The 16,609-nt window shown below is 51.5% G+C and overlaps 1 protein-coding gene across 2 annotated transcripts in view; it reads left to right on the top strand.

Moving 5' to 3' along the window:
• The window catches only part of LOC116958179 (uncharacterized), a 46,006-nt gene that overhangs the window by 28,228 nt on the left and 1,169 nt on the right, over nucleotides 1-16,609 (top strand). For both annotated transcript variants that reach the window (XM_076055810.1, XM_076055811.1), the window contains exon 5: nucleotides 830-876. In XM_076055810.1, coding sequence (XP_075911925.1) covers nucleotides 830-876 — 47 coding nt within the window. The remainder of the gene's footprint in view (nucleotides 1-829; nucleotides 877-16,609) is intronic.

Genomic DNA, 16,609 nt, shown 5'->3' with positions numbered 1-16,609 from the left:
AGTAGTCTATGGGTCTCTGTGTGAGTAGTCTGTGGGTCTCTGTGTGAGTAGTCTATGGGTCTCTGTGTGAGTAGTCTATGGGTCTCTATGAGTAGTCTATGGGTCTCTATGTGAGTAGTCTATGGGTCTCTGTGTGAGTCTCTGTGTGAGTAGTCTGTGAGTCTCTGTGTGAGTAGTCTATGGGTCTCTGTGTGAGTAGTCTATGGGTCTCTGTGTGAGTCTCTGTGTGATGAGTCTATGGGTCTCTATGAGTAGTCTATGGGTCTCTGTGTGAGTCTCTGTGTGAGTAGTCTGTGGGTCTCTGTGTGAGTCTCTGTGTGAGTAGTCTATGGGTCTCTGTGTGAGTAGTCTATGGGTCTCTGTGTGATGAGTCTATGGGTCTCTGTGTGAGTAGTCTATGGGTCTCTGTGTGAGTAGTCTATGGGTCTCTGTGTGAGTAGTCTATGGGTCTCTGTGTGAGTAGTCTATGGGTCTCTGTGTGAGTAGTCTATGGGTCTCTGTGGGAGGAGTCTATGGGTCTCTGTGGGAGGAGTCTTAGGGCTCTGTGGGAGGAGTCTATGGGTCTCTGTGTGAGTAGTCTATGGGTCTCTGTGTGAGTAGTCTATGGGTCTCTGTGGGAGGAGTCTATGGGTCTCTGTGGGAGGAGTCTTAGGGCTCTGTGGGAGGAGTCTATGGGTCTCTGTGTGAGTAGTCTATGGGTCTCTGTGTGATGAGTCTATGGGTCTCTATGAGTAGTCTATGGGTCTCTGCGTGTGATTTGGGAGCTGTTTTTTGCTGCGTTGGAGTGGGACTCCCGTTCACCGCCGTGTTCGCTCGTTTGTCTGAGCAGGCAATCGGCGGGCATCCAACCAAGACGCATCTCTACAGGAGAATGACGTGAGTCTATGGGTCTCTGTGCGAGTAGTCTGTGGGTCTCAGTGCTGAGTCTATGGGTCTCTGTGCGAGTAGTCTGTGGGTCTCAGTGCTGAGTCTGTGGGTCTCTGTGTGAGTAGTCTGTGGGTCTCAGTGCTGAGTCTGTGGGTGTCTGTGTGAGTAGTCTGTGGGTCTCAGTGCTGAGTCTGTGGGTCTCTGTGTGAGTAGTCTGTGGGTCTCAGTGCTGAGTCTGTGGGTCTCTGTGTGAGTAGTCTGTGGGTCTCTGTGTGAGTAGTCTGTGGGTCTCAGTGCTGAGTTTGTGGGTCTCTGTGTGAGTAGTCTGTGGGTCATAGTGCTGAGTCTGTGGGTCTCTGTGTGAGTAGTCTGTGGGTCTCAGTGCTGAGTCTGTGGGTCTCTGTGTGAGTAGTCTGTGGGTCATAGTGCTGAGTCTGTGGGTCTCTGTGTGAGTAGTCTGTGAGTCTCAATGCTGAGTCTGTGGGTCTCTGTGTGAGTAGTCTGTGGGTCTCAGTGCTGAGTCTGTGGGTCTCTGTGTGAGTAGTCTGTGGGTCTCAGTGCTGAGTCTGTGGGTCTCTGTGTGAGTAGTCTGTGGGTCTCTGTGTGAGTAGTCTGTGGGTCTCAGTGCTGAGTTTGTGGGTCTCTGTGTAAGTAGTCTGTGGGTCATAGTGCTGAGTCTATGGGTCTCTGTGTGAGTAGTCTGTGGGTCTCAGTGCTGAGTCTGTGGGTCTCTGTGTGAGTAGTCTGTGCGTCATAGTGCTGAGTCTGTGGGTCTCTGTGTGAGTAGTCTGTGGGTCTCAGTGCTGAGTCTGTGGGTCTCTGTGTGAGTAGTCTATGGGTCTCAGTGCTGAGTCTGTGGGTCTCTGTGTGAGTAGTCTGTGGGTCTCAGTGCTGAGTCTGTGGGTCTCTGTGTGAGTAGTCTGTGGGTCTCAATGCTGAGTCTGTGGGTCTCTGTGTGAGTAGTCTGTGGGTCTCAGTGCTGAGTCTGTGGGTCTCTGTGTGAGTAGTCTGTGGGTCTCTGTGTGAGTAGTCTGTGGGTCTCAGTGCTGAGTCTGTGGGTCTCTGTGTGAGTTGTCTGTGGGTCTCAGTGCTGAGTCTGTGGGTATCTGTGTGAGTAGTCTGTGGGTCTCAGTGCTGAGTCTATGGGTCTCTGTGTGAGTAGTCTGTGGGTCATAGTGCTGAGTCTGTGGGTATCTGTGTTAGTAGTCTGTGGGTCTCAGTGCTGAGTCTGTGGATCTCTGTGTGAGTAGTCTGTGGGTCTCAGTGCTGAGTCTGTGGGTCTCTGTGTGAGTAGTCTGTGGGTCATAGTGCTGAGTCTGTGGGTATCTGTGTGAGTAGTCTGTGGGTCTCAGTGCTGAGTCTGTGGGTCTCTGTGTGAGTAGTTTGTGGGTCTCAGTGCTGAGTCTGTGGGTCTCTGTGTGAGTAGTCTGTGGGTCTCAGTGCTGAGTCTGTGGGTCTCTGTGTGAGTAGTCTGTGGGTCTCAGTGTTAGGTCTATGGGGCAGTGCTGAGTCTATGGGTCTCAGTGTTGAGTCTGTGGGTCTCAGTGCTGAGTCTATGGTGCAGTGCTGAGTCTATGGTGCAGTGCTGAGTCTATGGGTCTCAGTGCTGAGTCTATGGGTCTCAGTGTGAGTAGTCTATGGGTCTCAGTGTGAGTAGTCTATGGGTCTTAGTGCTGAGTCTATGGGTCTCAGTGTGAGTAGTCTATGGGTCTCAGTGCTGAGTTTATGGGTCTCAGTGTGAGTAGTCTATGGGTCTCAGTGTGAGTAGTCTATGGGTCTCAATGTGAGTAGTCTATGGGTCTCAGGGCTGAGTCTATGGGTCTCAGTGCTGAGTCTATGGGTCTCAGTGTGAGTCTATGGGTCTCAGTGTGAGTCTATGGGTCTCAGTGTGAGTCTATGGTCTCAGTGTGAGTCTATGGGTCTCAGTGTGAGTCTATGGGTCTCAATGTGAGTCTATGGGTCTCAGTGTGAGTCTATGGTCTCAGTGTGAGTCTATGGTCTCAGTGCTAAGTCTATGGGTCTCAGTGCTGAGTCTATGGGTCTCTGTGTGAGTAGTCTGTGGGTCTCAGTGTTGGGTCTATGGGGCAGTGCTGAGTCTGTGGGTCTCAGTGCTGAGTCTATGGGTCTCAGTGCTGAGTCTGTGGGTCTCAGTGTGAGTCTGTGGGTCTCAGTGCTGAGTCTATGGGTCTCAGTGCTGAGTCTGTGGGTCTCAGTGTGAGTCTATGGGTCTCAGTGTGAGTATTCTATGGGTCTCAGTGCTGAGTCTGTGAGTCTCAGTGCTGAGTCTGTGGGTCTCAGTGTTGAGTCTATGGGCAGTGCTGAGTCTATGGTGCAGTGCTGAGTCTATGGTGCAGTGTTGAGTCTATGGTGCAGTGCTGAGTCTATGGGTCTCAGTGTGAGTAGTCTATGAGTCTCAGTGTGAGTAGTCTATGGGTCTCAGTGTGAGTTTGAGTCTCAGTGTGAGTAGTCTGTGGGTCTCTGTGTGAGTAGTCTATGGGTCTCAGTGCTGAGTCTATGGGTCTCAGTGTGAGTAGTCTATGGGTCTGAATGCTGAGTCTGTGGGTCTCAGTGCTGAGTGTATGGGTGTCAGTGTGAGTAGTCTGTGGGTCTCAGTGCTGAGTCTGTGGGTCTCAGTGCTGAGTCTGTGGGTCTCTGTGTGAGTAGTCTGTGGGTCTCAGTGCTGAGTCTATGGGTCTCAGTGCTGAGTCTGTGGGTCTCTGTGTGAGTAGTCTGTGGGTCTCAGTGCTGAGTCTATGGGTCTCAGTGCTGAGTCTGTGGGTCTCAGTGCTGAGTCTGTAGGTCTCTGTGTGAGTAGTCTGTGGGTCTCAGTGCTGAGTCTGTGGGTCTCAGTGCTGAGTCTGTGGGTCTCAGTGCTGAGTCTGTAGGTCTCTGTGTGAGTAGTCTGTGGGTCTCAGTGCTGAGTCTGTAGGTCTCTGTGTGAGTAGTCTGTGGGTCTCAGTGCTGAGTCTGTGGGTCTCAGTGCTGAGTCTGTGGGTCTCAGTGCTGAGTCTGTAGGTCTCTGTGTGAGTAGTCTGTGGGTCTCAGTGCTGAGTCTGTGGGTCTCTGTGTGAGTAGTCTGTGGGTCTCAGTGCTGAGTCTGTGGGTCTCTGTGTGAGTAGTCTGTGGGTCTCAATGCTGAGTCTGTGGGTCTCTGTGTGAGTAGTCTGTGGGTCTCAATGCTGAGTCTGTGGGTCTCTGTGTGAGTAGTCTGTGGGTCTCAGTGCTGAGTCTGTGGGTCTCTGTGTGAGTAGTCTGTGGGTCTCAATGCTGAGTCTGTGGGTCTCAGTGCTGAGTCTGTGGGTCTCTGTGTGAGTAGTCTGTGGGTCATAGTGCTGAGTCTGTGGGTCTCTGTGTGAGTAGTCTGTGGGTCTCAGTGCTGAGTTTGTGGGTCTCTGTGTGAGTAGTCTGTGGGTCATAGTGCTGAGTCTATGGGTCTCTGTGTGAGTAGTCTGTGGGTCTCAGTGCTGAGTCTGTGGGTCTCTGTGTGAGTAGTCTGTGGGTCATAGTGCTGAGTCTGTGGGTCTCTGTGTGAGTAGTCTGTGGGTCTCAGTGCTGAGTCTGTGGGTCTCTGTGTGAGTAGTCTATGGGTCTCAGTGCTGAGTCTGTGGGTCTCTGTGTGAGTAGTCTGTGGGTCTCAGTGCTGAGTCTGTGGGTCTCTGTGTGAGTAGTCTGTGGGTCTCAATGCTGAGTCTGTGGGTCTCTGTGTGAGTAGTCTGTGGGTCTCAGTGCTGAGTCTGTGGGTCTCTGTGTGAGTAGTCTGTGGGTCTCTGTGTGAGTAGTCTGTGGGTCTCAGTGCTGAGTCTGTGGGTCTCTGTGTGAGTAGTCTGTGGGTCTCAGTGCTGAGTCTGTGGGTATCTGTGTGAGTAGTCTGTGGGTCTCAGTGCTGAGTCTATGGGTCTCTGTGTGAGTAGTCTGTGGGTCATAGTGCTGAGTCTGTGGGTATCTGTGTTAGTAGTCTGTGGGTCTCAGTGCTGAGTCTGTGGATCTCTGTGTGAGTAGTCTGTGGGTCTCAGTGCTGAGTCTGTGGGTCTCTGTGTGAGTAGTCTGTGGGTCATAGTGCTGAGTCTGTGGGTATCTGTGTGAGTAGTCTGTGGGTCTCAGTGCTGAGTCTGTGGGTCTCTGTGTGAGTAGTTTGTGGGTCTCAGTGCTGAGTCTGTGGGTCTCTGTGTGAGTAGTCTGTGGGTCTCAGTGCTGAGTCTGTGGGTCTCTGTGTGAGTAGTCTGTGGGTCTCAGTGTTAGGTCTATGGGGCAGTGCTGAGTCTATGGGTCTCAGTGTGAGTCTATGGGGCCTTGCTGAGTCTATGGGTCTCAGTGCTGAGTCTGTGGGTCTCAGTGTGAGTCTATGGGTCTCAGTGTGAGTCTATGGGTCTCAGTGTGAGTCTATGGGTCTCAGTGTGAGTCTATGGGTCTCAGCGCTGAGTCTGTGAGTCTCAGTGCTGAGTCTGTGGGTCTCTGTGTGAGTAGTCTGTGGGTCTCAGTGCTGAGTCTATGGGTCTCAGTGTGAGTAGTCTATGAGTCTCAGTGTGAGCAGTCTATGAGTCTCAGTGCTGAGTCTATGGGTCTCAGTGCTGAGTCTATGGGTCTCAGTGTTGAGTCTATGGGTCTCAGTGTGAGTATTCTATGGGTCTCAGTGCTGAGTCTGAGGGTCTCAGTGCTGAGTCTATGGGGCAGTGCTGAATCTGTGGTGCAGTGTTGAGTCTATGGGCAGTGTTGAGTCTATGGGGCAGTGTTGAGTCTATGGGGCAGTGTTGAGTCTATGGTGTAGTGTTGAGTCTATGGTGCAGTGTTGAGTCTATGGGTCTCAGTGCTGAGTCTATGGTGCAGTGTTGAGTCTATGGGTCTCAGTGCTGAGTCTATGGGTCTCAGTGCTGAGTCTGTGGGTCTCAGTGTGAGTAGTCTATGGGTCTGAATGCTGAGTCTTTGGGTCTCAGTGTGAGTAGTCTATGGGTCTGAATGCTGAGTCTGTGGGTCTCAGTGCTGAGTCTATGGGTCTCAGTGTTGAGTCTGTGGGTCTCAGTGCTGAGTCTATGGGGCAGTGCTGAGTCTATGGTGCAGTGTTGAGTCTATGGGTCTCAGTGCTGAGTCTATGGTGCAGTGCTGAGTCTATGGGGCAGTGTTGAGTCTGTGGGTCTCAGTGTTGAGTCTATGGGTCTCAGTGCTGAGTCTATGGGTCTCAGTGTTCAGTCTATGGGTCTCAGTGCTAAGTCTATGGGTCTCAGTGTTGAGTCTGTGGGTCTCAGTGCTGAGTCTATGGTGCAGTGCTGAGTCTATGGTGCAGTGCTGAGTCTATGGGTCTCAGTGCTGAGTCTATGGGTCTCAGTGTGAGTAGTCTATGGGTCTCAGTGTGAGTAGTCTATGGGTCTCAGTGCTGAGTCTATGGGTCTCAGTGTGAGTAGTCTATGGGTCTCAGTGCTGAGTCTATGGGTCTCAGTGTGAGTAGTCTATGGGTCTCAGTGTGAGTAGTCTATGGGTCTCAATGTGAGTAGTCTATGGGTCTCAGGGCTGAGTCTATGGGTCTCAGTGCTGAGTCTATGGGTCTCAGTGTGAGTCTATGGGTCTCAGTGTGAGTCTATGGGTCTCAGTGTGAGTCTATGGTCTCAGTGTGAGTCTATGGGTCTCAGTGTGAGTCTATGGGTCTCAGTGTGAGTCTATGGGTCTCAGTGTGAGTCTATGGTCTCAGTGTGAGTCTATGGTCTCAGTGCTAAGTCTATGGGTCTCAGTGCTGAGTCTATGGGTCTCTGTGTGAGTAGTCTGTGGGTCTCAGTGTTGGGTCTATGGGGCAGTGCTGAGTCTGTGGGTCTCAGTGCTGAGTCTATGGGTCTCAGTGCTGAGTCTGTGGGTCTCAGTGTGAGTCTGTGGGTCTCAGTGCTGAGTCTATGGGTCTCAGTGCTGAGTCTGTGGGTCTCAGTGTGAGTCTATGGGTCTCAGTGTGAGTATTCTATGGGTCTCAGTGCTGAGTCTGTGAGTCTCAGTGCTGAGTCTGTGGGTCTCAGTGTTGAGTCTATGGGCAGTGCTGAGTCTATGGTGCAGTGCTGAGTCTATGGTGCAGTGTTGAGTCTATGGTGCAGTGCTGAGTCTATGGGTCTCAGTGTGAGTAGTCTATGAGTCTCAGTGTGAGTAGTCTATGGGTCTCAGTGTGAGTTTGAGTCTCAGTGTGAGTAGTCTGTGGGTCTCTGTGTGAGTAGTCTATGGGTCTCAGTGCTGAGTCTATGGGTCTCAGTGTGAGTAGTCTATGGGTCTGAATGCTGAGTCTGTGGGTCTCAGTGCTGAGTCTATGGGTGTCAGTGTGAGTAGTCTGTGGGTCTCAGTGCTGAGTCTGTGGGTCTCAGTGCTGAGTCTGTGGGTCTCTGTGTGAGTAGTCTGTGGGTCTCAGTGCTGAGTCTATGGGTCTCAGTGCTGAGTCTGTGGGTCTCTGTGTGAGTAGTCTGTGGGTCTCAGTGCTGAGTCTATGGGTCTCAGTGCTGAGTCTGTGGGTCTCAGTGCTGAGTCTGTAGGTCTCTGTGTGAGTAGTCTGTGGGTCTCAGTGCTGAGTCTGTGGGTCTCTGTGTGAGTAGTCTGTGGGTCTCAGTGCTGAGTCTGTGGGTCTCTGTGTGAGTAGTCTGTGGGTCTCAATGCTGAGTCTGTGGGTCTCTGTGTGAGTAGTCTGTGGGTCTCAATGCTGAGTCTGTGGGTCTGTGTGTGAGTAGTCTGTGGGTCTCAGTGCTGAGTCTGTGGGTCTCTGTGTGAGTAGTCTGTGGGTCTCAATGCTGAGTCTGTGGGTCTCAGTGCTGAGTCTGTGGGTCTCTGTGTGAGTAGTCTGTGGGTCATAGTGCTGAGTCTGTGGGTCTCTGTGTGAGTAGTCTGTGGGTCTCAGTGCTGAGTCTGTGGGTCTCTGTGTGAGTAGTCTGTGGGTCTCAGTGCTGAGTCTGTGGGTCTCTGTGTGAGTAGTCTGTGGGTCTCAGTGCTGAGTCTGTGGGTCTCTGTGTGAGTAGTCTGTGGGTCTCAGTGCTGAGTCTGTGGGTCTCTGTGTGAGTAGTCTGTGGGTCTCTGTGTGAGTAGTCTGTGGGTCTCAGTGTTAGGTCTATGGGGCAGTGCTGAGTCTATGGGTCTCAGTGCTGAGTCTGTGGGTCTCAGTGCTGAGTATATGGGTGGCAGTGCTGAGTCTATGGTGCAGTGCTGAGTCTATGGTGCAGTGTTGAGTCTATGGTGCAGTGCTGAGGCTATGGGTCTCAGTGTGAGTAGTCTATGAGTCTCAGTGTGAGTAGTCTATGGGTCTCAGTGTGAGTAGTCTATGAGACTCAGTGTGAGTAGTCTATGAGTCTCAGTGTGAGTAGTCTATGGGTCTCAGTGTGAGTATTCTATGGGTCTCAGTGCTGAGTCTGTGGGTCTCAGTGCTGAGTCTATGGGGCAGTGCTAAGTCTAAGGGTCTCAGTGCTGAGTCTAAGGGTCTCAGTGTGAGTAATCTATGGGTCTCAGTGCTGAGTCTATGGGGCAGTGCTGAGGCTGTGGGTCTCAGTGTTGAGTCTATGGGTCTCAGTGCTGAGTCTATGGGTCTCAGTGTTGAGTCTGTGGGTCTCAGTGTTGAGTCTATGGTGCAGTGTTGAGTCTATGGTGCAGTGCTGAGTCTATGGGTCTCAGTGCTGAGTCTATGGGTCTCAGTGCTGAGTCTATGGGTCTCAGTGCTGAGTCTGTGGGTCTCAGTGTGAGTAGTCTATGGGTCTGAATGCTGGTCTTTGGGTCTCAGTGTGAGTAGTCTATGGGTCTCAGTGCTGAGTCTGTGGGTCTCAGTGTGAGTAGTCTATAGGTCTCAGTGTGAGTAGTCTATGGGTCTCAGTGCTGAGTCTGTGGGTCTCAGTGTGAGTAGTCTATGGGTCTCAGTGTGAGTAGTCTATGGGTCTCAGTGTGAGTCTATGGGTCTCAGTGTGAGTATTCTATGGGTCTCAGTGTGAGTCTATGGGTCTCAGTGTGAGTAGTCTATGGGTCTCAGTGCTGAGTCTATGGGTCTCAGTGCTGAGTCTGTGGGTCTCAGTGCTGAGTCTATGGGGCAGTTCTGAATCTGTGGGTCTCAGTGCTGAGTCTATGGGGCAGTGCTGAGTCTATGGGGCAGTTCTGAATCTGTGGGTCTCAGTGCTGAGTCTATGGGGCAGTGCTAAGTCTAAGGGTCTCAGTGCTGAGTCTAAGTGTCTCAGTGTGAGTAATCTATGGGTCTCAGTGTTGAGTCTATGGGTCTCAGTGCTGAGTCTATGGGGCAGTGCTGAGTCTATGGTGCAGTGTTGAGTCTATGGGTCTCTGTGTGAGTAGTCTGTGGGTCTCAGTGCTGAGTCTGTGGGTCTCTGTGTGAGTAGTCTGTGGGTCATAGTGCTGAGTCTGTGGGTCTCTGTGTGAGTAGTCTGTGGGTCTCAGTGCTGAGTCTGTGGGTCTCTGTGTGAGTAGTCTATGGGTCTCAGTGCTGAGTCTGTGGGTCTCTGTGTGAGTAGTCTGTGGGTCTCAGTGCTGAGTCTGTGGGTCTCTGTGTGAGTAGTCTGTGGGTCTCAATGCTGAGTCTGTGGGTCTCTGTGTGAGTAGTCTGTGGGTCTCAGTGCTGAGTCTGTGGGTCTCTGTGTGAGTAGTCTGTGGGTCTCTGTGTGAGTAGTCTGTGGGTCTCAGTGCTGAGTCTGTGGGTCTCTGTGTGAGTAGTCTGTGGGTCTCAGTGCTGAGTCTGTGGGTATCTGTGTGAGTAGTCTGTGGGTCTCAGTGCTGAGTCTATGGGTCTCTGTGTGAGTAGTCTGTGGGTCATAGTGCTGAGTCTGTGGGTATCTGTGTTAGTAGTCTGTGGGTCTCAGTGCTGAGTCTGTGGATCTCTGTGTGAGTAGTCTGTGGGTCTCAGTGCTGAGTCTGTGGGTCTCTGTGTGAGTAGTCTGTGGGTCATAGTGCTGAGTCTGTGGGTATCTGTGTGAGTAGTCTGTGGGTCTCAGTGCTGAGTCTGTGGGTCTCTGTGTGAGTAGTTTGTGGGTCTCAGTGCTGAGTCTGTGGGTCTCTGTGTGAGTAGTCTGTGGGTCTCAGTGCTGAGTCTGTGGGTCTCTGTGTGAGTAGTCTGTGGGTCTCAGTGTTAGGTCTATGGGGCAGTGCTGAGTCTATGGGTCTCAGTGTGAGTCTATGGGGCCTTGCTGAGTCTATGGGTCTCAGTGCTGAGTCTGTGGGTCTCAGTGTGAGTCTATGGGTCTCAGTGTGAGTCTATGGGTCTCAGTGTGAGTCTATGGGTCTCAGTGTGAGTCTATGGGTCTCAGCGCTGAGTCTGTGAGTCTCAGTGCTGAGTCTGTGGGTCTCTGTGTGAGTAGTCTGTGGGTCTCAGTGCTGAGTCTATGGGTCTCAGTGTGAGTAGTCTATGAGTCTCAGTGTGAGCAGTCTATGAGTCTCAGTGCTGAGTCTATGGGTCTCAGTGCTGAGTCTATGGGTCTCAGTGTTGAGTCTATGGGTCTCAGTGTGAGTATTCTATGGGTCTCAGTGCTGAGTCTGAGGGTCTCAGTGCTGAGTCTATGGGGCAGTGCTGAATCTGTGGTGCAGTGTTGAGTCTATGGGCAGTGTTGAGTCTATGGGGCAGTGTTGAGTCTATGGGGCAGTGTTGAGTCTATGGTGTAGTGTTGAGTCTATGGTGCAGTGTTGAGTCTATGGGTCTCAGTGCTGAGTCTATGGTGCAGTGTTGAGTCTATGGGTCTCAGTGCTGAGTCTATGGGTCTCAGTGCTGAGTCTGTGGGTCTCAGTGTGAGTAGTCTATGGGTCTGAATGCTGAGTCTTTGGGTCTCAGTGTGAGTAGTCTATGGGTCTGAATGCTGAGTCTGTGGGTCTCAGTGCTGAGTCAATGGGTCTCAGTGTTGAGTCTGTGGGTCTCAGTGCTGAGTCTATGGGGCAGTGCTGAGTCTATGGTGCAGTGTTGAGTCTATGGGTCTCAGTGCTGAGTCTATGGTGCAGTGCTGAGTCTATGGGGCAGTGTTGAGTCTGTGGGTCTCAGTGTTGAGTCTATGGGTCTCAGTGCTGAGTCTATGGGTCTCAGTGTTCAGTCTATGGGTCTCAGTGCTAAGTCTATGGGTCTCAGTGTTGAGTCTGTGGGTCTCAGTGCTGAGTCTATGGTGCAGTGCTGAGTCTATGGTGCAGTGCTGAGTCTATGGGTCTCAGTGCTGAGTCTATGGGTCTCAGTGTGAGTAGTCTATGGGTCTCAGTGTGAGTAGTCTATGGGTCTCAGTGCTGAGTCTATGGGTCTCAGTGTGAGTAGTCTATGGGTCTCAGTGCTGAGTCTATGGGTCTCAGTGTGAGTAGTCTATGGGTCTCAGTGTGAGTAGTCTATGGGTCTCAATGTGAGTAGTCTATGGGTCTCAGGGCTGAGTCTATGGGTCTCAGTGCTGAGTCTATGGGTCTCAGTGTGAGTCTATGGGTCTCAGTGTGAGTCTATGGGTCTCAGTGTGAGTCTATGGTCTCAGTGTGAGTCTATGGGTCTCAGTGTGAGTCTATGGGTCTCAGTGTGAGTCTATGGGTCTCAGTGTGAGTCTATGGTCTCAGTGTGAGTCTATGGTCTCAGTGCTAAGTCTATGGGTCTCAGTGCTGAGTCTATGGGTCTCTGTGTGAGTAGTCTGTGGGTCTCAGTGTTGGGTCTATGGGGCAGTGCTGAGTCTGTGGGTCTCAGTGCTGAGTCTATGGGTCTCAGTGCTGAGTCTGTGGGTCTCAGTGTGAGTCTGTGGGTCTCAGTGCTGAGTCTATGGGTCTCAGTGCTGAGTCTGTGGGTCTCAGTGTGAGTCTATGGGTCTCAGTGTGAGTATTCTATGGGTCTCAGTGCTGAGTCTGTGAGTCTCAGTGCTGAGTCTGTGGGTCTCAGTGTTGAGTCTATGGGCAGTGCTGAGTCTATGGTGCAGTGCTGAGTCTATGGTGCAGTGTTGAGTCTATGGTGCAGTGCTGAGTCTATGGGTCTCAGTGTGAGTAGTCTATGAGTCTCAGTGTGAGTAGTCTATGGGTCTCAGTGTGAGTTTGAGTCTCAGTGTGAGTAGTCTGTGGGTCTCTGTGTGAGTAGTCTATGGGTCTCAGTGCTGAGTCTATGGGTCTCAGTGTGAGTAGTCTATGGGTCTGAATGCTGAGTCTGTGGGTCTCAGTGCTGAGTCTATGGGTGTCAGTGTGAGTAGTCTGTGGGTCTCAGTGCTGAGTCTGTGGGTCTCAGTGCTGAGTCTGTGGGTCTCTGTGTGAGTAGTCTGTGGGTCTCAGTGCTGAGTCTATGGGTCTCAGTGCTGAGTCTGTGGGTCTCTGTGTGAGTAGTCTGTGGGTCTCAGTGCTGAGTCTATGGGTCTCAGTGCTGAGTCTGTGGGTCTCAGTGCTGAGTCTGTAGGTCTCTGTGTGAGTAGTCTGTGGGTCTCAGTGCTGAGTCTGTGGGTCTCTGTGTGAGTAGTCTGTGGGTCTCAGTGCTGATTCTGTGGGTCTCTGTGTGAGTAGTCTGTGGGTCTCAATGCTGAGTCTGTGGGTCTCTGTGTGAGTAGTCTGTGGGTCTCAATGCTGAGTCTGTGGGTCTGTGTGTGAGTAGTCTGTGGGTCTCAGTGCTGAGTCTGTGGGTCTCTGTGTGAGTAGTCTGTGGGTCTCAATGCTGAGTCTGTGGGTCTCAGTGCTGAGTCTGTGGGTCTCTGTGTGAGTAGTCTGTGGGTCATAGTGCTGAGTCTGTGGGTCTCTGTGTGAGTAGTCTGTGGGTCTCAGTGCTGAGTCTGTGGGTCTCTGTGTGAGTAGTCTGTGGGTCTCAGTGCTGAGTCTGTGGGTCTCTGTGTGAGTAGTCTGTGGGTCTCAGTGCTGAGTCTGTGGGTCTCTGTGTGAGTAGTCTGTGGGTCTCAGTGCTGAGTCTGTGGGTCTCTGTGTGAGTAGTCTGTGGGTCTCAGTGCTGAGTCTGTGGGTCTCTGTGTGAGTAGTCTGTGGGTCTCAGTGTTAGGTCTATGGGGCAGTGCTGAGTCTATGGGTCTCAGTGCTGAGTCTGTGGGTCTCAGTGCTGAGTATATGGGTGGCAGTGCTGAGTCTATGGTGCAGTGCTGAGTCTATGGTGCAGTGTTGAGTCTATGGTGCAGTGCTGAGGCTATGGGTCTCAGTGTGAGTAGTCTATGAGTCTCAGTGTGAGTAGTCTATGGGTCTCAGTGTGAGTAGTCTATGAGACTCAGTGTGAGTAGTCTATGAGTCTCAGTGTGAGTAGTCTATGGGTCTCAGTGTGAGTATTCTATGGGTCTCAGTGCTGAGTCTGTGGGTCTCAGTGCTGAGTCTATGGGGCAGTGCTAAGTCTAAGGGTCTCAGTGCTGAGTCTAAGGGTCTCAGTGTGAGTAATCTATGGGTCTCAGTGCTGAGTCTATGGGGCAGTGCTGAGGCTGTGGGTCTCAGTGTTGAGTCTATGGGTCTCAGTGCTGAGTCTATGGGTCTCAGTGTTGAGTCTGTGGGTCTCAGTGTTGAGTCTATGGTGCAGTGTTGAGTCTATGGTGCAGTGCTGAGTCTATGGGTCTCAGTGCTGAGTCTATGGGTCTCAGTGCTGAGTCTATGGGTCTCAGTGCTGAGTCTGTGGGTCTCAGTGTGAGTAGTCTATGGGTCTGAATGCTGGTCTTTGGGTCTCAGTGTGAGTAGTCTATGGGTCTCAGTGCTGAGTCTGTGGGTCTCAGTGTGAGTAGTCTATAGGTCTCAGTGTGAGTAGTCTATGGGTCTCAGTGCTGAGTCTGTGGGTCTCAGTGTGAGTAGTCTATGGGTCTCAGTGTGAGTAGTCTATGGGTCTCAGTGTGAGTCTATGGGTCTCAGTGTGAGTATTCTATGGGTCTCAGTGTGAGTCTATGGGTCTCAGTGTGAGTAGTCTATGGGTCTCAGTGCTGAGTCTATGGGTCTCAGTGCTGAGTCTGTGGGTCTCAGTGCTGAGTCTATGGGGCAGTTCTGAATCTGTGGGTCTCAGTGCTGAGTCTATGGGGCAGTGCTGAGTCTATGGGGCAGTTCTGAATCTGTGGGTCTCAGTGCTGAGTCTATGGGGCAGTGCTAAGTCTAAGGGTCTCAGTGCTGAGTCTAAGTGTCTCAGTGTGAGTAATCTATGGGTCTCAGTGTTGAGTCTATGGGTCTCAGTGCTGAGTCTATGGGGCAGTGCTGAGTCTATGGTGCAGTGTTGAGTCTATGGGTCTCAGTGCTGAGTCTATGGTGCAGTGCTGAGTCTATGGGGCAGTGTTGAGTCTGTGGGTCTCAGTGTTGAGTCTAAGTGTCTCAGTGTGAGTCTATGGGTCTCAGTGTGAGTCTATGGGTCTCAGTCTGAGTCTATGGGTCTCAGTGTGAGTCTATGGGGCAGTGCTGAGACTCTGGGTCTCAGCGCTGAGTCTGTGAGTCTCAGTGCTGAGTCTGTGGGTCTCAGTGCTGAGTCTATGGTGCAGTGCTGAGTCTATGGTGCAGTGTTGAGTCTATGGTGCAGTTCTGAGGCTATGGGTCTCAGTGTGAGTAGTCTATGAGTCTCAGTGTGAGTAGTCTATGGGTCTCAGTGTGAGTAGTCTATGGGTCTCAGTGTGAGTATTCTATGGGTCTCAGTGCTGAGTCTATGGGTCTCAGTGTTGAGTCTATGGGTCTCAGTGTTGAGTCTATGGGTCTCAGTGTGAGTAGTCTATGGATCTCAGTGTGAGTAGTCTATGGGTCTCAGTGCTGAGTCTGTGGGTCTCAGTGCTGAGTCTATGGGGCAGTGCTAAGTCTAAGGGTCTCAGTGCTGAGTCTAAGGGTCTCAGTGTGAGTAATCTATGGGTCTCAGTGCTGAGTCTATGGGGCAGTGCTGAGTCTGTGGGTCTCAGTGCTGAGTCTATGGGTCTCAGTGCTGAGTCTATGGGTCTCAGTGCTGAGTCTATGGTGCAGTGTTGAGTCTATGGGGCAGTGTTGAGTCTGTGGGTCTCAGTGTTGAGTCTATGGTGCAGTGTTGAGTCTATGGTGCAGTGCTGAGTCTATGGTGCAGTGTTGAGTCTATGGGTCTCAGTGCTGAGTCTATGGTGCAGTGCTGAGTCTATGGGGCAGTGTTGAGTCTGTGGGTCTCAGTGTTGAGTCTATGGTGCAGTGTTGAGTCTATGGTGCAGTGCTAAGTCTATGGGTCTCAGTGCTGAGTCTATGGGTCTCAGTGCTGAGTCTATGGGTCTCAGTGTGAGTAGTCTATGGGTCTCAGTGCTGAGTCTGTGGGTCTCTGTGTGAGTCTATGGGTCTCAGTGCTGAGTCTATGGGGCAGTGCTAAGTCTAAGGGTCTCAGTGCTGAGTCTAAGGGTCTCAGTGTGAGTAATCTATGGGTCTCAGTGCTGAGTCTATGGTGCAGTGCTGAGTCTATGGGTCTCAGTGCTGAGTCTATGGGTCTCAGTGCTGAGTCTATGGGTCTCATTGTGAGTAGTCTGTGGGTCTCTGTGTGAGTAGTCTATGGGTCTCTGTGTGAGTAGTCTATGGGTCTCTGTGTGAGTAGTCTATGGGTCTCAGTGTGAGTCTATGGGTCTCAGTGTGAGTATTCTATGGGTCTCAGTGCTGAGTCTGAGGGTCTCAGTGTGAGTATTCTATGGGTCTCAGTGCTGAGTCTATGGGTCTCAGTGTTGAGTCTGTGGGTCTCAGTGCTGAGTCTATGGGGCAGTGCTGAGTCTATGGTGCAGTGTTGAGTCTGTGGGTCTCAGTGCTGAGTCTATGGGGCAGTGCTGAGTCTATGGTGCAGTGTTGAGTCTATGGGTCTCAGTGCTGAGTCTATGGTGCAGTGCTGAGTCTATGGGGCAGTGTTGAGTCTGTGGGTCTCAGTGTTGAGTCTATGGTGCAGTGTTGAGTCTATGGTGCAGTGCTGAGTCTATGGGTCTCAGTGCTGAGTCTATGGATCTCAGTGTTGAGTCTGTGGGTCTCACTGTGAGTAGTCTATGGGTCTCAGTGTGAGTAGTCTATGGGTCTCTGTGTGAGTAGTCTATGGGTCTCTGTGTGAGTAGTCTATGGGTCTCAGTGCTGAGTCTATGGGTCTCAGTGTTGAGTCTATGGGTCTCAGTGTGAGTAGTCTATGGGTCTCAGTGTGAGTAGTCTATGGGGCAGTGTTGAGTCTGTGGGTCTCAGTGCTGAGTCTATGGTGCAGTGTTGAGTCTATGGTGCAGTGTTGAGTCTATGGTGAAGTGTTGAGTCTATGGTGAAGTGTTGAGTCTATGGTGCAGTGTTGAGTCTATGGTGCAGTGCTGAGTCTATGGTGCAGTGTTGAGTCTATGGTGCAGTGTTGAGTCTATGGTGCAGTGTTGAGTCTATGGTGAAGTGTTGAGTCTATGGTGAAGTGTTGAGTCTATGGTGCAGTGTTGAGTCCATGGTGCAGTGTTGAGTCTATGGTGCAGTGTTGAGTCTATGGTGCAGTGCTGAGTCTATGGGGCAGTGTTGAGTCTATGGGCAGTGTTGAGTCTATGGGGCAGTGTTGAGTCTATGGGTCTCAATGCTGAGTCTATGGATCTCAGTGTGAGTTGTCTATGGGTCTCAGTGTGAGTAGTCTATGGGTCTCTGTGTGAGTAGTCTGTGGGTCTCAGTGCTGAGTCTATGGGTCTCAGTGCTGAGTCTATGGGTCTCATTGCTGAGTCTATGGGTCTCAGTGCTGAGTCTATGGGTCTCTGTGTGAGTAGTCTGTGGGTCTCAGTGCTGAGTCTATGGGTCTCAGTGTGAGTAGTCTATGGGTCTCAGTGTGAGTAGTCTATGGGTCTCAGTGCTGAGTCTATGGTGCAGTGTTGAGTCTATGGGCAGTGTTGAGTCTATGGGTCTCAATGCTGAGTCTATGGATCTCAGT

Source organism: Petromyzon marinus, chromosome 73 (genome assembly GCF_048934315.1).
Source record: "Petromyzon marinus isolate PM22_M1 ecotype Great Lakes invasive population chromosome 73, UKy_Petmar_22M1.pri1.0, whole genome shotgun sequence".
NCBI classification, from domain to species: Eukaryota; Metazoa; Chordata; class Hyperoartia; order Petromyzontiformes; family Petromyzontidae; genus Petromyzon; species Petromyzon marinus.
The sequence above is the reverse complement of the archived record's forward strand: the minus strand, read 5'-3'. Positions and strand labels throughout refer to the sequence as shown.